Source organism: Perognathus longimembris, chromosome 4 (assembly GCF_023159225.1).
Source record: "Perognathus longimembris pacificus isolate PPM17 chromosome 4, ASM2315922v1, whole genome shotgun sequence".
Lineage (NCBI taxonomy): Eukaryota > Metazoa > Chordata > Mammalia > Rodentia > Heteromyidae > Perognathus > Perognathus longimembris.
The window spans coordinates 4,457,740-4,473,799 of record NC_063164.1 but is presented as its reverse complement, the minus strand read 5'-3'; the positions used below and the strand labels follow the sequence as shown (position 1 = coordinate 4,473,799).

Here is a 16,060-nt window from a genome sequence, read left to right as displayed (position 1 = left end):
GCCGGGTGTTTCCAGGCTGTGATTCCCCCGTAAAGAAAGATCATCCAGAAGTCACCTAAGGCGAATGAGCTGGAGGAGAGGTCCCCTTAATGAAGGGGAGCCAAAGCTTGCTAGGGACCAAGGCTCGTCTGCCTACCTCCTGCCAAAGCCGTGACTCCCTGTACGCAAGACAGCTGAAGCCCCCAGCCAGCGTCCGCATGCCCCGATGACCACGGTGACCCTCAAGGGGAATGTCAGCCAGGGGCCGGCCGTGACGTCCCCCTCTGTGCCTTAGACGTCCATTCAGGGGGTTGGTCGGCAGGACGGGGCTGGCCGGCGTGCCGTACTGGCCGGCCGCGACCACAGGCCCCTCTCTGGTGATTGCGCAGAGCTGTTCACGGAGTGCTACAGCAGCGATGAGGACCTGGCCGAGCAGCTGCTGGTGTACTCCTGCGAGGCCTGGGGCGGGAGCAACTGTCTGGAGCTGGCGGTGGAGGCCACAGACCAGCATTTCATCGCCCAGCCTGGGGTCCAGGTGAGCAGCACCCAGTCCTCGATGTACCCAGGGAGGGGCCTGGACCCCGGAGGCAGTGAAGAAAACTATAACATCGAAAACAAGTTTTCTCACCGGGCACTGGGGGGCGCACACCTGTAATCCTAGCTACTCCAGAGGCTGAGATCTGAGGTGTGGTTTGAAGCCACCCCGGGCAGGAAAGTCCCTGAGATTCTTACCTCCAATGAATCACCAAAAAAAGCTTGAAAAGGAGCTATGGCTCAAGTGGTAGAGCGCTAGCCTTGAACAACAAAGGCTCAGGGACAGTGCCCAGGCCCTGAGTTCAAGAAGACTGGCACCCGCCACATGCATACACACACACACACACACACACACACACACAGATACACACACACACAGCTTTCTTCTCCAATATAAAACCCATTGCAGGGGCGGCTGGGTAAAGGATGATATGGGAGATGGTAACCGATCAGCATTGGTAGGCGTCCTTCCATTAAGAGCCGATCCAGGAACGGCTGGACAGTTGGCTGTTAATGCGGCACAATACCTGAGGCAATAAACTTAAAAAGAGAAAAGGGCTCTTTGGGCCCAGAGTTTTAGAGGTTTCAGCCCACGTCAGGTTGCCCTTATTGCTTTCGGGCCTCTGTGAGGTAAGGCAGCACGGGCGGGGGGGTGGGGGGTGGGTGGGGTGGGGGTGGGGGAGGGGGGGCAGAGTGTGGTGGAGGAAGATGCGTCCCTCATGGCAGCCAGGAAGCGAAGCGTGAGGATGATGGGGACTGAGGGCCCAGGCGCCCTTTCCAGGACCTGGCCCCAGTGGCCAAGACCTCCTACCGGACCCCGTTCCTTACAAGTTCTCCCGCATCAGGACCAAGCTGAGTGAGGGCAGCGGGCCTCTGGAGGACACTGAAGATCTGAGCCATGGTCAGGGGAAGCGACGTCACCACGAGCCGGGTCTCTGTCCATCCCACAGCATCCCGAACCCAGGTTCAGGGTGTTGCGGCTCAGTGGCTCATCTGCGAGATGGGGGTGGTAACAGTTACAGGGAATGGCTGCCAGGGGGCCCCCCGTCCACGAGGCTGCTCTTGATGTGAGCCATTAAGGTACAGTTATCACGCGTAGTAAGACTGAAGCTTACTAGACGGGCGAGGCCGGAGCTCATGTTCAGCTGGGGGCGTGTGGTTCTTCCACGCGGGTCGGGACGGCTTAGTTGACTAACAGGTACTGGCCACACCCACCATGTATTTCCTCTTCGCCGCGCACACACACACACGGAGGTGGGGATCACCCGCTAGGAGGAGGCAGGAATCGGGGAGGTCCTGGAACATTCCCTCTGCTTGCCCTCCTCAGAGGCGGCAGGGCTACGCGCCGCTCATCTGCGACTTCGCTGACTGTCCTTAAACCGGGCGCCAATCTGCCGAACTGATCAGTTGTACCATGCGGCAAGGGGTGGGGCGGGGAGAGGCAGACATTGTGCTCAAACCCTGTAACCAGCCCGGCGGCCACCCCAGCCTAGAGAGACTTACCCCCCAATCTAACATGGCAGGTGGGCTGCACCTCGTCCTTCCTGAGCCCCGGGGGGGGGGGGACGAGGCAGAGCCCAGGGGAGGTCCTCCTTCCCTTCTTCCAGCCCTTCTGGGGCGGGTGCCAAGGCCGGGTGGACCTCAGCTCTCCCGTCCTGCCCTCAGACCCCCGCAGCTCCTCAGGCCCTGCGTGGAGACCCCTGCGTTCCTTTGAGGTGGTCACATTTGTGCCCACCCCGAGGTCCTCAGAGGCAAAGTGAGTTTTCTGATGTCCGCCTTCCTGGAAGCCCCTCCTGGCCCGCCCTCCGGGGCTGGTACCGATGGAGAAAGCTTTCTGATGCCTTTCAGCTTAAATTGACTTCGGTCTCTTCCCTCCCCGACTTCCTTTTCATTTCTCAGCAAGAGTGTCTCATTTGCCTCCGGAAAGGAGTCCCCGGAGGCTCCGCTGAGCTCGCTCGAGTTTTGCATCATGAAAGAGAAAGGAGTTAGGGAGACACTTGTTTAAACCAACATAATAAGAATTCGAGTTGGTTAAAATTCATAGGTTTATTGAATTTGTACTCATGCAGCGCTCTCTTTTAAAGCTTACATAACTGAACTTAGGAACTAAGATAACATCAGACAGAATTTTAAATGGTTTTCTTGTGCTGCCTTAGGATCTGGGTAACTTGTAACGCAGGACAGGGGGTTATTGATTGGTTATTGATCTTGGGGGTCGCGCGAGGTTGAGGGGAGAGTTTGCAAACATCCCCCTGTACGGTTGCGTTAATGAGGACCCGTGTTCTTTATCCGTTTCTCTATAGAACTTTCTTTCCAAGCAGTGGTATGGGGAGATTTCTCGAGACACCAAGAACTGGAAGATCATCCTGTGTCTGTTTATCATCCCGTTGGTGGGCTGCGGCCTCGTATCGTTTAGGTAGGACCCCAGGCGCGTGCTTGTTGCGTGTGAGCGGGTTTGTGTGTGGCTGCATCCCTGTGTGCACGCGAGCGACTGTGTTCGTGATTGTAACACCGTGAATGCAGAGCCTTCACCGTGGCGCCTTGCCTGCATTTCCTGTGCGCCGCCTCTGCATTTCCTGTGTTTGGTTTCACACAGGTGTAGAGGTAAGGTTTGTATCTGCGGATCCCTAGGAGGCATCCGGCCTTGCCAATCTTGAAACTCCTGGGCTCCATCTTGATTGGATCAGGGTTAGACCTTGCCAGTCCACGCAGCTGAGGTTGGCGCTCTGTAGCGGGGGAAGAGGGCTGTTGTCCACATGCGCGTGTGTGTGTGTGTGTGTGTGCGTGTGCTCACGCGTGCTCTCATGAGTGTGCCAATGTGGACGTTCTACATGTCCAGGCCGCCCCCGCCTCTCTCGATGCAGGAAGAAGCCCATTGACAAGCACAAGAAGCTGCTTTGGTACTATGTAGCTTTCTTCACCTCGCCCTTCGTGGTCTTCTCCTGGAACGTGGTCTTCTACATCGCCTTCCTCCTGCTCTTCGCCTACGTGCTGCTCATGGACTTCCACTCGGTGCCGCACACGCCCGAGCTGATCCTCTACGCGCTGGTCTTCGTCCTGTTCTGTGATGAAGTGAGGCAGGTAGGCCGCCCCGCGCCGTCCACCCGCGTGCCTCCGTGGGGGGTACACACACACACACACACACACACACACACACACCCCGAGCTGCTTCTCATTTGCGCTTCTCCTTCCCCAGCTTTCCATTCCCCATCTTTCCTTGCCTTTGGTCATTTCTGGATAGCTGTCAGTATGTCTTCCTCTTAACCCGCTCAGCTGCGTCCACCGTGACCCAGCTCTCCACGGTAGACTGTTTCTGTCAGGGGCCGTCTTCTGTTGCCCGGCTCTTCTTCCTCACCGTTTCAGGGGGTGGGGAAGAGCATCGGAGGAGGGGCATTGTCCACGAAGCAGAAGCACAAGCTGCGCTGGGTGGGTGGGGGAGGGGAGGGATGGGAGATGGGGAGGGCAGACCGGCCAGCGTGTATGGGGCTCAGAGCCAGAGGGAGAGAGAAGAGGAAAGGAGGAAGATGAGGAAGGATGAGAGGATGGGCAGGAGGAAGGGAGAGAGGAAGAAGGGAGGGAAGGAGGGAGGGGTGAGGGAGGGAGGAAGGGAGAGGGAGGGAGGAAAAGTGAAGAATCACGTAGGAAAGAAGGAAGAGAAGACGGGGGAAGAAGAAAGTGAAGACGGGGAGGGAGGGAAGGGAGGTCAGGAAGGAGGAAAGGCGATAAAGAAGAGAAAGAGAGGGGAAAGAGGGAGAGAAGGAAAGAATTACAGACAGGCAGTTATAGGTAGTCACTAGAGTTCCTGCTGCAAAGTGGTATTTGACACAGAGGGCGAGTGTGATGTATCTATTCCAGTCTTCTCCCTCTGCTTTCTGACTTTCCTTGTCTCTTTGTTCCTTCCTTTTCTTTCTCTCTTTCCTTCCGTTTTTCTCCCTTCCTTTTTGTTTTGTCTCTTTTCCTCTCCCTCTCTTTCTTTTTCTTTGTTATCCTTCCTTTCTCTCTTCTTTCTTTCTCCTTCCTTCTTTCTGTCTCTCTTTCTCCTTCACATCCCTCATACTTTCCCTCCCTCCCTCCCTCCCTCCCTCCCTCCCTCCCTCCCTTCCTTCCTTGTTTGTCTCTTTCTGTCTTTCTATCTCTCTCTACCTTCACATCCCTCATAATTTCCCTTCCTTCCTTCCTTCCTTCCTTCCTTCCTTCCTTCCTTCCTTCCTTCCTTCCTTCCTTATTTACTTGGGGTGGTACTGGAGACTGAGCTCAGGGCCTCTCGCTTGGGAGTCTGGCGCTCTACCCCTTGGGCCATGCCTCTGGTCTTCTTGTGTATTGGTTTGTTTATTTATCTATTTATTTATTTATTTATTTATTTATTTATTTATTTATCTATCTATTTATTTATTTATTTATTTATTTATTTATTTATTTATTTAGGCCAGTCCTAGGCCATGAACTCAGGGCCTGAGCACTGTCCCTGGCTTCTTCTTGCTCAAGGCTAGCACTCTGCCACTTGAGCCACAGCACCGCTTCTGGCCATTTTCTGTATATGTGGTGCTGAGGAATGGAACCCAGGGCCTCATGTATAGGAGGCAAGCGCTCTTGCCACTAGGCCATATCCCCAGCCCCATGTATTGGTTTATTTTAAGGTAGGTCCTCACTTTACTGGCTGTGAGCCTCCTACTTGTGCTCCGCACACCACTGGAGATGACAGGCAGGCCTGGTCCCCGTGCTCAGCCGTGGTTGAGATAGGTTACGTGAACTAGTTCTTTTGCCCAGACTGGCCTCCAAGTACAGTTGCCCAACCTCTGCCTCCTGAGTTGCTAGATCGCAGGCTTGCGCGGCCACATCCAACTTCTTTTCTTTCTCCTTAAGAGCTGCCTTCACCGATGCAGTTTTAATTCAGTGGTCTTGAGTTGCTAAGGCCAGTGCTGGGGGCCGGAGCCTGGCTTCGCCGTTGGAGGTCACTGTCGTTAAGGAAGCTGTCACCGGGGGTCGCCGTTTCCCTCCGCTGGCCCCTTTGCGTTCCTCCGACTCTCATGCTGCTGGCTGGGCGCTGTCTTCATTAACCTGCCTGGCACTTGTGGGTGGGGTGGGGGGGCGGGGGAATAATCCAGAGCAGGGCGCTGCTGACTTCAGGCCGTGCTGGGGACCCAGCGCGCGGGGGGTCTCCCGTGCGTCCCGGTGGCCCCTTGTGCGGAGGCGGACGCCGCGGTGACCGCTGGGCACTCTTCTCTCCCTCGGGGCTCCGCCAGGCAGACCCCGCGGCTCCCGTGCAGGGCGCAGAGGCGCCATCTGCCTTTCCATCCCGACCCCCCCCCCCCCCCCCCGGCGTCCGCGCATGCAACACGGTCCTGGGCTTCCTGCTCTCCCTCCCTGACCTCCGTGTCCGGGGCCATGACCTCCGTGTCTGTGCTGGAGCGCCAGGCAGGGGGGGGCTGGTAAAGGCCCTCGGGGGCGGGGGGGGGTGGGGAGGGAGGAAGGGCCACGTGCACCGGGGACTCTGCCGTTCCTCACGTCATTACAGACACGGGTGACACCCGCTCTCTCGCGACGCGAGCGATCGTGCCTCACGGAGGCCGGTGTATGTTGCAGGAGCCTGGCCCGGGGTTTCGAATCGGGTGGGATCTTGAACGGCTTAGAGCCCCCTCCCCGCCGAGCGCCCCATATCGAATCGAGGCCTCGCTCCGGCGTTGGAGAAGGCGGCTGGCGAATGGAGACCGTTTTGTTTTGTCGCGTCGTGCCGGGAGCGTTTTAGAGCAAGCCCCTAAACCTGTCTCCGTGACGGGGCGGCGCATCCTCTACGCCGCGGGGCGCGGGGCCCAGGTGCCCCCCCCCCCATCTTCCCACACGGGGAGTTCATCTCGAAAGACCAGGAGAACACAGGGGCCCCTTTGCTTGACTTGGTACACGGGGAACAGCAGCTCCCAGTCCGTCCCCCCCTCCAGTCCCCTTGCAGGAGCACGAGGCGGTGGGAGGTCTCGCCAAGCCCCCCCCCTCCCCGCTCACGCTGAAGACAAAAAAAGAAAGAGCTGGAAGCAGCGGAGGTCCGGGAGTGGCTGCGCTGTGTGTCAGGCGTCCGTGTCCCCCGCCCCTCTCTGTGCTGCAGTGGTACATGAACGGAGTGAACTACTTCACCGACCTCTGGAACGTCATGGACACGCTGGGGCTCTTCTACTTCATCGCGGGCATCGTGTTCCGGTACGTACGCAGCCAGCCCGCCTCGCCGCCCCGGGCTCGGGCCCGCGGGACCGGAAAGCGGGGCAGAGCTCTGGACAGCGGGAGCCACGGGAAGCCCATGGTGTCGCCTCCCCACGGGAGACCGTCGTGCGGGCCGTCGGGCCTGGCTTCCAGCTGTGTCTCCTCTCTTCCCCTTCTCGGTGATTTGTAACAACAACAACAACAACAAGGGCTCCGTGGTGATGTCTGATTCTTCTCTTTGTCCTAACTGGCCACTGGGGAGAGCTAATCAGAAATCGCGGAGGGGGATGGGGATGTTAAATGTCTCCTGGTATCAGTTCACCTGGGGCTGTAGGCATCTTCTCAGATGCCCTGGACTTTGGCTTGCACACTGGCGGCCTTCCAGATGCCAACATATTCCCTCCAGCACAGAGCTGGAGCCAGTGATTAGACGTGCAGAGGCCCAGGCAGGGCGATTCCACGTCATGGAGAGCTGCGGGGGAGTCCCAGCCACGCTCCACGTCGCCCATTGCCCTCAGGGCCTGCCTGCCCCTCGGAGATTGACAGCTCCATTTCTGTAGTGCACATGGGTGGCGCCATCTTGTAGAGCAGCTGTGAGCAAACAAGAGCTCACCCTCCCAACTAGAAGGGGCTCGGAACCCGGTTCCATCCTCAGCCTTCTTTTCTGCTTGGGTTGAAGGTCCTAGCATTTGTACCACGGGTTGGACGTGATTGCTAGCTCGTTCCAGTGGGGAAACACATAGGGATTTTCAATCTACAGGTTGGCAGGTGGTTAGCCAATGGAGTAATCTGGAGAGGACGAAGTGAATTTATTAGGGGGACACTTCAGCGTCAAGTCCCGAGGGCTTGGGGGTGGTCAGGGTTGGCATCATTGTCCAAGCTTTGTGAGCCAAAGCGGGTGTCAAGAATGGCTGGTTATTAAAGACTTCCACAAGGAAAACTATAAAGCAACGAAGAAGGAAACTGAAAAGGACACTAGATCATGGGATTTATGGATTTCATGGATTAGTAGAGTTAATATTACAAAACAGGCCGTCTTTATTAAAACTATCAGCAGATTGAATGAAATCTCCATTTAACCAGACCAAAAAGGACTGATTGGTTTCTACAAGAGGGTCTCAGGGGGAGGGGTGGGGAGGGGCCTGTGCTTGGCTTTGCTCGGCGTCCCGTCCCTCCCTGTCCTGGCCTTTCATGGTGTCTCAGCAGCGAGAGACCCAGGGCTGTTTCTGGTCTATTTCTACACCCTTTGCTCCCCTCACCCTTGCATGGAGATCCTGTGAGGAACTCAATTACGCAATGCCTCTTCGATTGACTCACAAGTGATCTTTTCCTTCTTCCCGTAGGCTCCACTCTTCCAATAAAAGCTCCCTGTATTCTGGACGGGTCATTTTCTGCCTGGATTACATTATATTTACCTTAAGGTTGATTCACATTTTCACCGTAAGCAGAAATCTAGGACCGAAGATCATAATGTTGCAGAGAATGGTAAGAGCCAGGCGGAGCCTGGAGCTCTGTTGAGCAAAACAAGCCACGTGAGAGGATAAGACTCGGAGTTCAAGCCCCAGTATTCATATGCACGCCATTTCCTGGGCTCTGCTAGATTTCATACGTTACAACCGTGTGAGTGGGCGGTTTTCTGAGGGTGTGGTGGGGGGGGGCGGCACTTTGAATTCACTGTACAGGCGTGGATGGTGGAGTCCACAGGGCCAGGGCCACCGGAGGGAGATGCCGTCTCCAGCGCGGCCTCCGGACGAGCTGAACCTCCGTGGGTGCTGTCTGGAGATGGAACGCGTGTTGCATCAGCTCGTCTCCCAGTGCCTTTCCAAAGCGGAGGGTGATCTTGTGGTTTTTAACTCAAAGCGTTTCAGAGGCGCCAGTCACCGTGAAGTCACGCTACGTGTGCAAAATGATGCAAATAAATCAAACCATCCGTTCTTGTCCCAGGAGGACTTTTATTTTCCTAGAGGAAAATAATACTGCAGAAATAACTTAGGGTTTCAAGCATGTGCATTTGCTGTGGTGTGGACACAGGGAGGATTGCAGGGAGGACTTCCCAAATGGCTGACGGGCGGGGGAGCGGGGGGCGCGGTTCTTGAGTTGGGCGCTTTACCAGCCAGAAGTGAAGCCGCCTGAGGATTAGTAAGCGAAGGGGCGTGAGCTGGGGCTAACTGTGGAAAATAGGTGCCCCAAGACGTGAAGGTGAGGGTACGAGTGTTTCGAAAAGCGAACGGCTGAGCGGCCGGGTGATCTGGCTTCGCTGGGCCGCGGGGACGGTCCCCGCGGTGGGCACAGCCTGACCGCGCCCTGTGCCGCCCCTGCAGCTGATCGACGTGTTCTTCTTCCTGTTCCTGTTCGCCGTGTGGATGGTGGCCTTCGGGGTGGCGCGGCAGGGGATCCTCAGGCAGAACGAGCAGCGCTGGAGGTGGATCTTCCGCTCCGTCATCTACGAGCCCTACCTGGCCATGTTCGGCCAGGTGCCCAGTGATGTGGACGGTGAGCCCGGCGTGGCTCGTGGGGGGAGGGGGACGCCCAGCGGAGGAGGGCATTGCTCTCCTGGCTTCAAGTACGCCCAGCCCAGCCCCACCCGGGGCTGGCATCCCGGACGGAAAACGAACCCCGCCCTGCCACATGTTTTTTTTTTTTTTTTTGCTCCTACAAAGGAATTGCACCTAGTATCAGATTTTCAAAGTGTGTGTGTGTGTGTGTGTGTGTGTGTGTGTGTGTGTGTGTGTGTACACGGAGGCCTTGAGCTTTTACTTTGGCTGGCCTACTTGCCTGGCTGGTGCTCTGCCCCTCGGACCACACCCCCAGGCAGCCTTTTGATGGTGATCTGGAGATGGAGCCTGGAGGACGTTGGGGCTCGAACGGGCTTGGGCCTTCGGTGCCTGGGTCTTGGCCTCCTGAGTAGGACATCGGGCGTGAGCCGCCAGCGCTTCGCGGGCTTGGCGGGAACCGTTTCCAGGACGCTGACAACAGTGCTGGCCGCCACCTCATACCCTGCGGCCACAATCCATCCTGACAGCTCTCCCGAGCCGTTAGCAAGCCGCTGGCCCCGTGAAGGGTGCCAGGCTTTCCTCTCAGGTGCTCTGGGGGGGGGGGGTCGACCTTCCTGTCTTTCTGAGGGCATCTCTCTGCCCTGAGCTCAAAGGATGATCCCTGGCCATGAGCCATCTTTAAAGCCAGGCGTTTGTATCTCCCACCATTTCCCTTCCCTTCCTCCCTCCCTCCCTCCCTCTCCCCCTCGCTCCTTTCTCTTTTCTTCCCCCTTTATTTCTCTTTTGTCTGGTCCTGAGGCTTGAACTCAGGGCCTGGACACTTTCCCTAAGCTTCTCTTGCTCAAGGCTGGCGCTCTACCACCTGAGCCGCAGTTCCATTCGCAGCTTTTTGGTGGTTAGTTGGAGATTTAGGTCTCACGGAGTTTCCTGCTCAGGGCTGGCTTTGAACCACAGCCCTCAGATCTCGGCCTCCTGAGTGGCCAGGATGACAGGTGTGAGCCGCCGGCCCGGTTCTCCCTCCTTCCCTGAGTGGAGCTCTCCCGGCCAACGGCTGAGCAACGTCCATGGCGCGGTCCTGTCTCCTGTCCACGCTGGGGTTCCCTCCGAGGCCCCCAAGCCCGGCAGCTCCTCCGGGGCACAGCTGGGGCGCAGGCCCAGAGCCCCCGGCCTTCATTCCACCCCCACGTCCCGGCCGCAGCTACACCAGTGGAGTTTTCTCCCCAAAGTGTCCTTCAGTCCGACGGCTTGGTTCCGCCCCTGTGTCTCCAAGCTGTCTCCGTAGCCCGTCTGCCAGGAGCTTGATCGCAAGCCCCGCGTGCCCTTCTTTGCCTTTGTACCGGGCTCCACCGTACAAAGAGACACAGCGGATAAACCCAGACTAAAGGAACCGGGATAGCTGAAGGAAACCGAGGCCCGCTGGAAGACAGCTCAGAAACAGGGTGTTTAGAAACACAGATGTGCCATCTTCGCTCCAGAGAGAGACAGCAGGGTCTTTCCTTCACGAGGGAGGGGTGCGTTCCTCACCCCAAGAACGAACACTTATCTGACACGAGAAAAATGCTTCCCCAGACTTAAGCCGCCCCCTGCACCAACATGCAGATAGCAGGGCGCCTCCTTGTCTCGGGTAGGATCTGTTTCACTGACAGGAGGCATTCTTACCTGGAAATACTCAGAAAGTAACACCAGGCACGATTAGAGCACACACACACACACACACACACACACACACACACACACACATCATCTTTGCAAAACTTTGAAGCCAGGCCCCCAGCCTTTACCCTGTATGCACCCCAAGAGCCCAAGGAGCTGTGTGTGTCTCTCTGGGCGTCTCTGGGCGTCTCTCCCCGTGAGAGCACCCACACTCTGTTAGAGGTGCCCCCGCCCTTGTGTGTGTGTTTGCCTGCTTTTGCCTGGCTGCTTTCCCGCTTGTTTATTTAACACAGCGCTGCCAAGTTTCCTTTCCATCGGGGACTTGTCCAGAAATTCTTACGCTGTGATCAACGTCGAGGACCCAAAGCGGAGAGAGAGTTCCCACATTTAAAGGGACGCTTTCACTAAACCCCACCTCCGTCCGGTGATACGATGACTTCCCGTTGCTTTCACTATAAAATTCCGTGTGTGCGCGTGTGTGCGCGTGTGTGTGCGTGTGCGTGTGTGTGTGTGATGTCTGGTCACTTCTTTCATCTGAGGGGTCAGCGTTTCCAGTTCTCCCCCATCCCCACCACAGGGCCCCGGCTGGCCCGTGTTGGCCTGGGTAGGGACGCTCTGCCCCCCCCCCCCCCCGTCACTCCTGTGGCCGGCTCCTGCCTGCCCTCCCGGTGGCATGCTCTTCTGGAGCTCGTCCCCGGTGCCCTCCCCCCTCAGGCGGGCACGAGGCGCGTCCCTGCTGCCCTTCCTTTAGCCTTTGACCTTCATGAGGTCGCCGGCTGGCTAGGTAAGGACCGCCGGGGGCCTTCCGCGACTGGGACCCCCGCGTCCTCCGGGCTGCCCCGCCCCCACCCTCCTAGAAGGGCCTCCTGACCGCCCCCAGGGACCACGTACGACTTCTCCCACTGCACCTTCTCCGGGAACGAGTCGAAGCCGCTGTGCGTGGAGCTGGACGAGCACAACCTGCCCCGCTTCCCCGAGTGGATCACCATCCCTCTGGTGTGCATCTACATGCTGTCCACCAACATCCTGCTGGTCAACCTGCTGGTCGCCATGTTCGGGTAGGTGCTGGGACGCACGCCCACCCCTCCCCCTTACCCCCCCCCCCCCCGCCGGGGCAGCACAGCCCCGAGTCGGGGCAGGGACAAGTACCCGCCGCCACCCGCGGCAAGTGCAGACTGTGCTCAGCACCCCGGCCACCACCGTGCTGGTCTCTCGGCCCCCCAGGGACTCGGGGACTCTGGCACTGCAGAGACTCTAGTTAGCTGCTGCCTTCACGTTTCCAGGTTAACGCATGAAAGCAATGCTGGCCTTTTGGGGCTCTCGTAGAAGGAAGCCGAGGTGGAAACCTGGTATGGTGAGAGGTACTGGCTTTGGTAATTCTTTGTATGCGCAGCATATGGCTGTTTCCTTTCTTTTTCCTCACAGGGGCTTCGAAGAGCCCCAGGTGGTCACTTCAGTAGAAGCCGTTGCTGTATAATGCGTAAGGTACATAGTTGCTGCGGACACAGGAATTCTAGCACGGACGGGGCATTTATAAGCAAAGATCTGATTTTAAGGAATTATTCATTAAAGCTTGATGTGAGAGAGAAATCTAGCAGCTATCAATGACAAGATAAACATATTTGGGTTCAAAAAAAAATCACTTTTTTTTTTTTTAAGATGAAAGAGACCGGGCCAGGCACCAGTGTCTCATGTCTGGATTCCAAGCAATTCAGAAGGCTGAGATCTGGAGGATTCACTTGAGGCCTCCTTGGGCAAGATGGTGGATTCCACGCTCTGGGCAGCTTCTGCTAGGCCAGAAGTGAACTGAAAGTCGCTGGGTGACTCCGGGCCACCTGCCCCGGTCCTGAGGATGAACCCGCCCAGCACAGCTCCGAAGAGGGCTCAGCAATCTAGAATCACTTGTAGAACCAACCAGCGATCTAGAATCGTTTCTAGAATCAACCAACAATCCAGAATCATTTCTTGAGCCAACCAGCCATCTAGAATTGTTTCTGAGAACACACTTCTTAACTCTTAGGAATAATACACAGTAGGCGTATTACAAATACACAGAAAAGTAGAGGAAAGGAAAAAAAAATAATCACCAGACACAAACTACAAGGTTGGTGCTATCTAGCTCTCTTAAGGGACATTATGGAACTTGAGGGCCAAAAGAAGGCGACACTTAATTGAAATAGTTGTTAATGTAATAGAAGCTTTCCCGTGCTAAACACGGGGCCAAGTGCTGGATGTATGCTCCCTGCTGTAATTATTAATTACGGTGTCTGTGCAGCCTTATAATGGGGAGTCAGGGACCGAGGTGACAGCCTGGCACCGGTGGGAGAGATGACATGTAAACACTCAATAAACCGCAGTGTGATGCAGTCTAATGTAGCCTAGTATAATACATGTGCCTCGTCAGCATGGCAGATCCGTTTACAGAGAAGGACATTCTTCTCTGCAACAGCCAGGACCCGGAATTGCTGCCCACCGTGTTGGTGGGGGTGAAGGAGAAGGGCAAGATGGCAGACAGGGATGTCTGCAGAATCTCCTAGGCACACTGAAGTACACAGGCTTTTCCGGGAAGGACGGGGGAGTTGGTGGGCCTTCAACTCTGTATGCCAACCTGAATTATTGTTCATAAATCAATGGCATGACATTGCTGGTTGGCTCTTCCTGCTGCCGGCTGTAGACTTTTTTGTTTCCTCCTCTCAACTCCATATTATTATGTTTATCAACGGCCTATGTTGAACCCACTTCAGGCCCATCCACATTCTTCCGATTTTCTCTTGTAAAGCCACTTCTGTTTTAGAACGTAAAGTAGCTGACCTGTCACGTTTGCAGGTTGCTTCGGGGGCTTCAGATGGACATCTTTTTGTTTGAGCTGGCACTCAACAATGGTGCGTGCTTACAGCGTGCAGTGGGCTGTTTATTCTGCTGCAAGTGTCCGAGGTGGACTGGTCCCCTCGGGGTCAGCACCTCCGTCTCCTCAGACACTGGTCCTTCCTCCGTGTTGTCTCTTTCTTTGGAGTCCTCTCTTCACGTGCCTTCCTCCTCCTCATGTTGCAGGATGAGAGGGGAGCACTGTGTGCTGCACATTGTGATTTACACATCAAGCGGTCTGGGGACATTGTGACCGACATACCAGGCGGTGTGAGGGACATTGTGACCTATACACCAGGCAATCTGAGGGTACCAAAGTCAGTGTCCCCCCTCCCCCCAATAGGCAGCCCTGGCTAGCTATGCCATGAAAGGAGTGAGTGACCATCAGAAATCAGCGAAAAGCTGACAATAAGCTCACTGGGTAGAAATGGTATTTGAATTTAGCCTAAAATTCTACCATTGTTTTAGCATTTAGTTTTTCCTCTGTGATTATTTATTTTGCAGAATTTCACATTCTGGTTTGATCAGCCTTTCTGTTTTTTTTTTTACTACCAAATGGCTTTTGTTATGGAGTCACTGTTACTATTTTTTTTTTTATCATCTTCGCATCTGTTATACAAGTTTTTCCTTGTTTTTTTTGGTATCCAAAACATTCCTGGCTATCCTTGCATTTTTAATTATAAGAAGCAGCCCTAGGCTCATCTTGTAAATCTTTCCTCCCCTCTCTTTCCAAGAAAAACAGTTTTGTGAATTTTATGGTGATGATCTTAACTTTATAGGATTATTAAGAAGAAGTTAGCTACTTTCTAGTCGAAGAAAACGGTATTATCTCCATTTCTTCAAATATTTGTGTTCCCAGTATAGTTTTCTGGTTTCTTTCAGAAGCGTCTGGCAGATTTATTAGCCATTTATGGTTGTGAAAGATTATTTTTGTTTTTATCACTGTCTCTACTTTTTGATATATAATAAGAGATCGATTAAAGTTTTGGTTATTTTGGAACAACTCTTCTTCAATTTTCTATCTCTTTTTTTGTTTCTTTTCACTCCATAATGGGAGGTTCCTTTGATTCCTTATTTATTAAGCTTCCTCCTTCTCCTCCTTCCTCCTCCTCCCTTATCTTCTTTCTCTCTCCCCCATCGTGCTGTCTATCTCTCTCTCTTCCCCCCTCATCAGGAAAGGATGCTGAATGTGGCCTAAAGACGTTTGCTGCCACCACTGAGATCATATTTTCCTTTTGATCTGGTGTCATGATGTATTGCGAGAATGATGAATTACACAAAGGTTTTCACATTTAGTCATCCTTCTGTTCTACGACCACAGCCTCTTGCTCCTTTAACATGCTTCTGGATCTCATTGATGCACTAGGCTATCTGAGTTCTAAACATCTGCCAGGCATCAGGAACATTTCCAGTCTCAGCGAATTTCCAAGATTTTGTCCCTCTTTGGGGGGGTTCTGCTCCCCCTCCTGTCCTGCTCAGCTGCAGTTGCTCTTCTGGTCCCAGGAGATGACCTCACCTCCCCCCCCCCCCCGCATCTCCAGCTGGCTGGGACCCTGCCAGGGACGAGACTCCAGAGGCGCAGGGTACCCCGTGAGATGCCACGTGGAAGGGAAATGGCAGACTCCTCGTGGGGAAGATAGATGCCCATGGCGGGGGGTGGACAGAAGGAGCTGAGAGCCCTCTGAGTTGGGGCTGGTGCGCCCTTTGGCCAGAAGAAAGTGTCTAGGCCGCTCTGATGCTTCTGTTGCTGTGAGGTGTGTGTGTGTGTGCACATGCGTGTGCGTGTGTGTGCGTGTGTGTGTGTGCTCACAGGTCAGCAGCGCAAGGCCTTCTCTGTAGAGTTCCATCCCTTCTCTACAGGAATCAGAAACGGTGGCTAAAGAATAAGAAATCATTTTGGGGAAAAGGCGATGTGGAAACAGTGCCTGGTTGTCACTCCCCCCTTCCCCCCCCCCCCCCCGGGAGATGCCACGTCTGTGTGGCCGAGTCTGGAACGGACTTGCAAGAGAGACACAGACCAGGGTGGAAGCCGGGCCGGCCCTCGGGGGCCCTGCGAGGTGCGGGTGCACGGATTTACCACTTATCTGGGAAGGGAAGCTGCTGGTGAGATCGTCCTCTGCCCCCGAGGTGCCGAGGACGTTGCCAGTCTCAACAGGAGGGTCCCCGGAGTCACTTGATTTCGGCTGAAGGGCAGATGAAACAATTCCCTGCAAGGCAGAGCTCTTTCATTTGAACGGAGAGGACGCCATCTCAGAGCCGTACTCACAGGCGCTGGCCTACCTCCTCCCCGTGCCAGGGCCAGCTGGGGCCTTCGCTTTGGTCAGATGCCCCGTCAGACGCCATGC

General features: G+C 55.4%; 1 protein-coding gene across 1 annotated transcript in view; it reads left to right on the top strand.

Moving 5' to 3' along the window:
- Positions 1-16,060, top strand: part of Trpm8 (transient receptor potential cation channel subfamily M member 8) — a 62,830-nt gene that overhangs the window by 31,972 nt on the left and 14,798 nt on the right. The window contains exons 14-20 of the mRNA XM_048344143.1: positions 369-514; positions 2,817-2,929; positions 3,378-3,594; positions 6,611-6,702; positions 8,046-8,187; positions 9,024-9,195; positions 11,731-11,908. Coding sequence (XP_048200100.1) covers positions 369-514; positions 2,817-2,929; positions 3,378-3,594; positions 6,611-6,702; positions 8,046-8,187; positions 9,024-9,195; positions 11,731-11,908 — 1,060 coding nt within the window. The remainder of the gene's footprint in view (positions 1-368; positions 515-2,816; positions 2,930-3,377; positions 3,595-6,610; positions 6,703-8,045; positions 8,188-9,023; positions 9,196-11,730; positions 11,909-16,060) is intronic.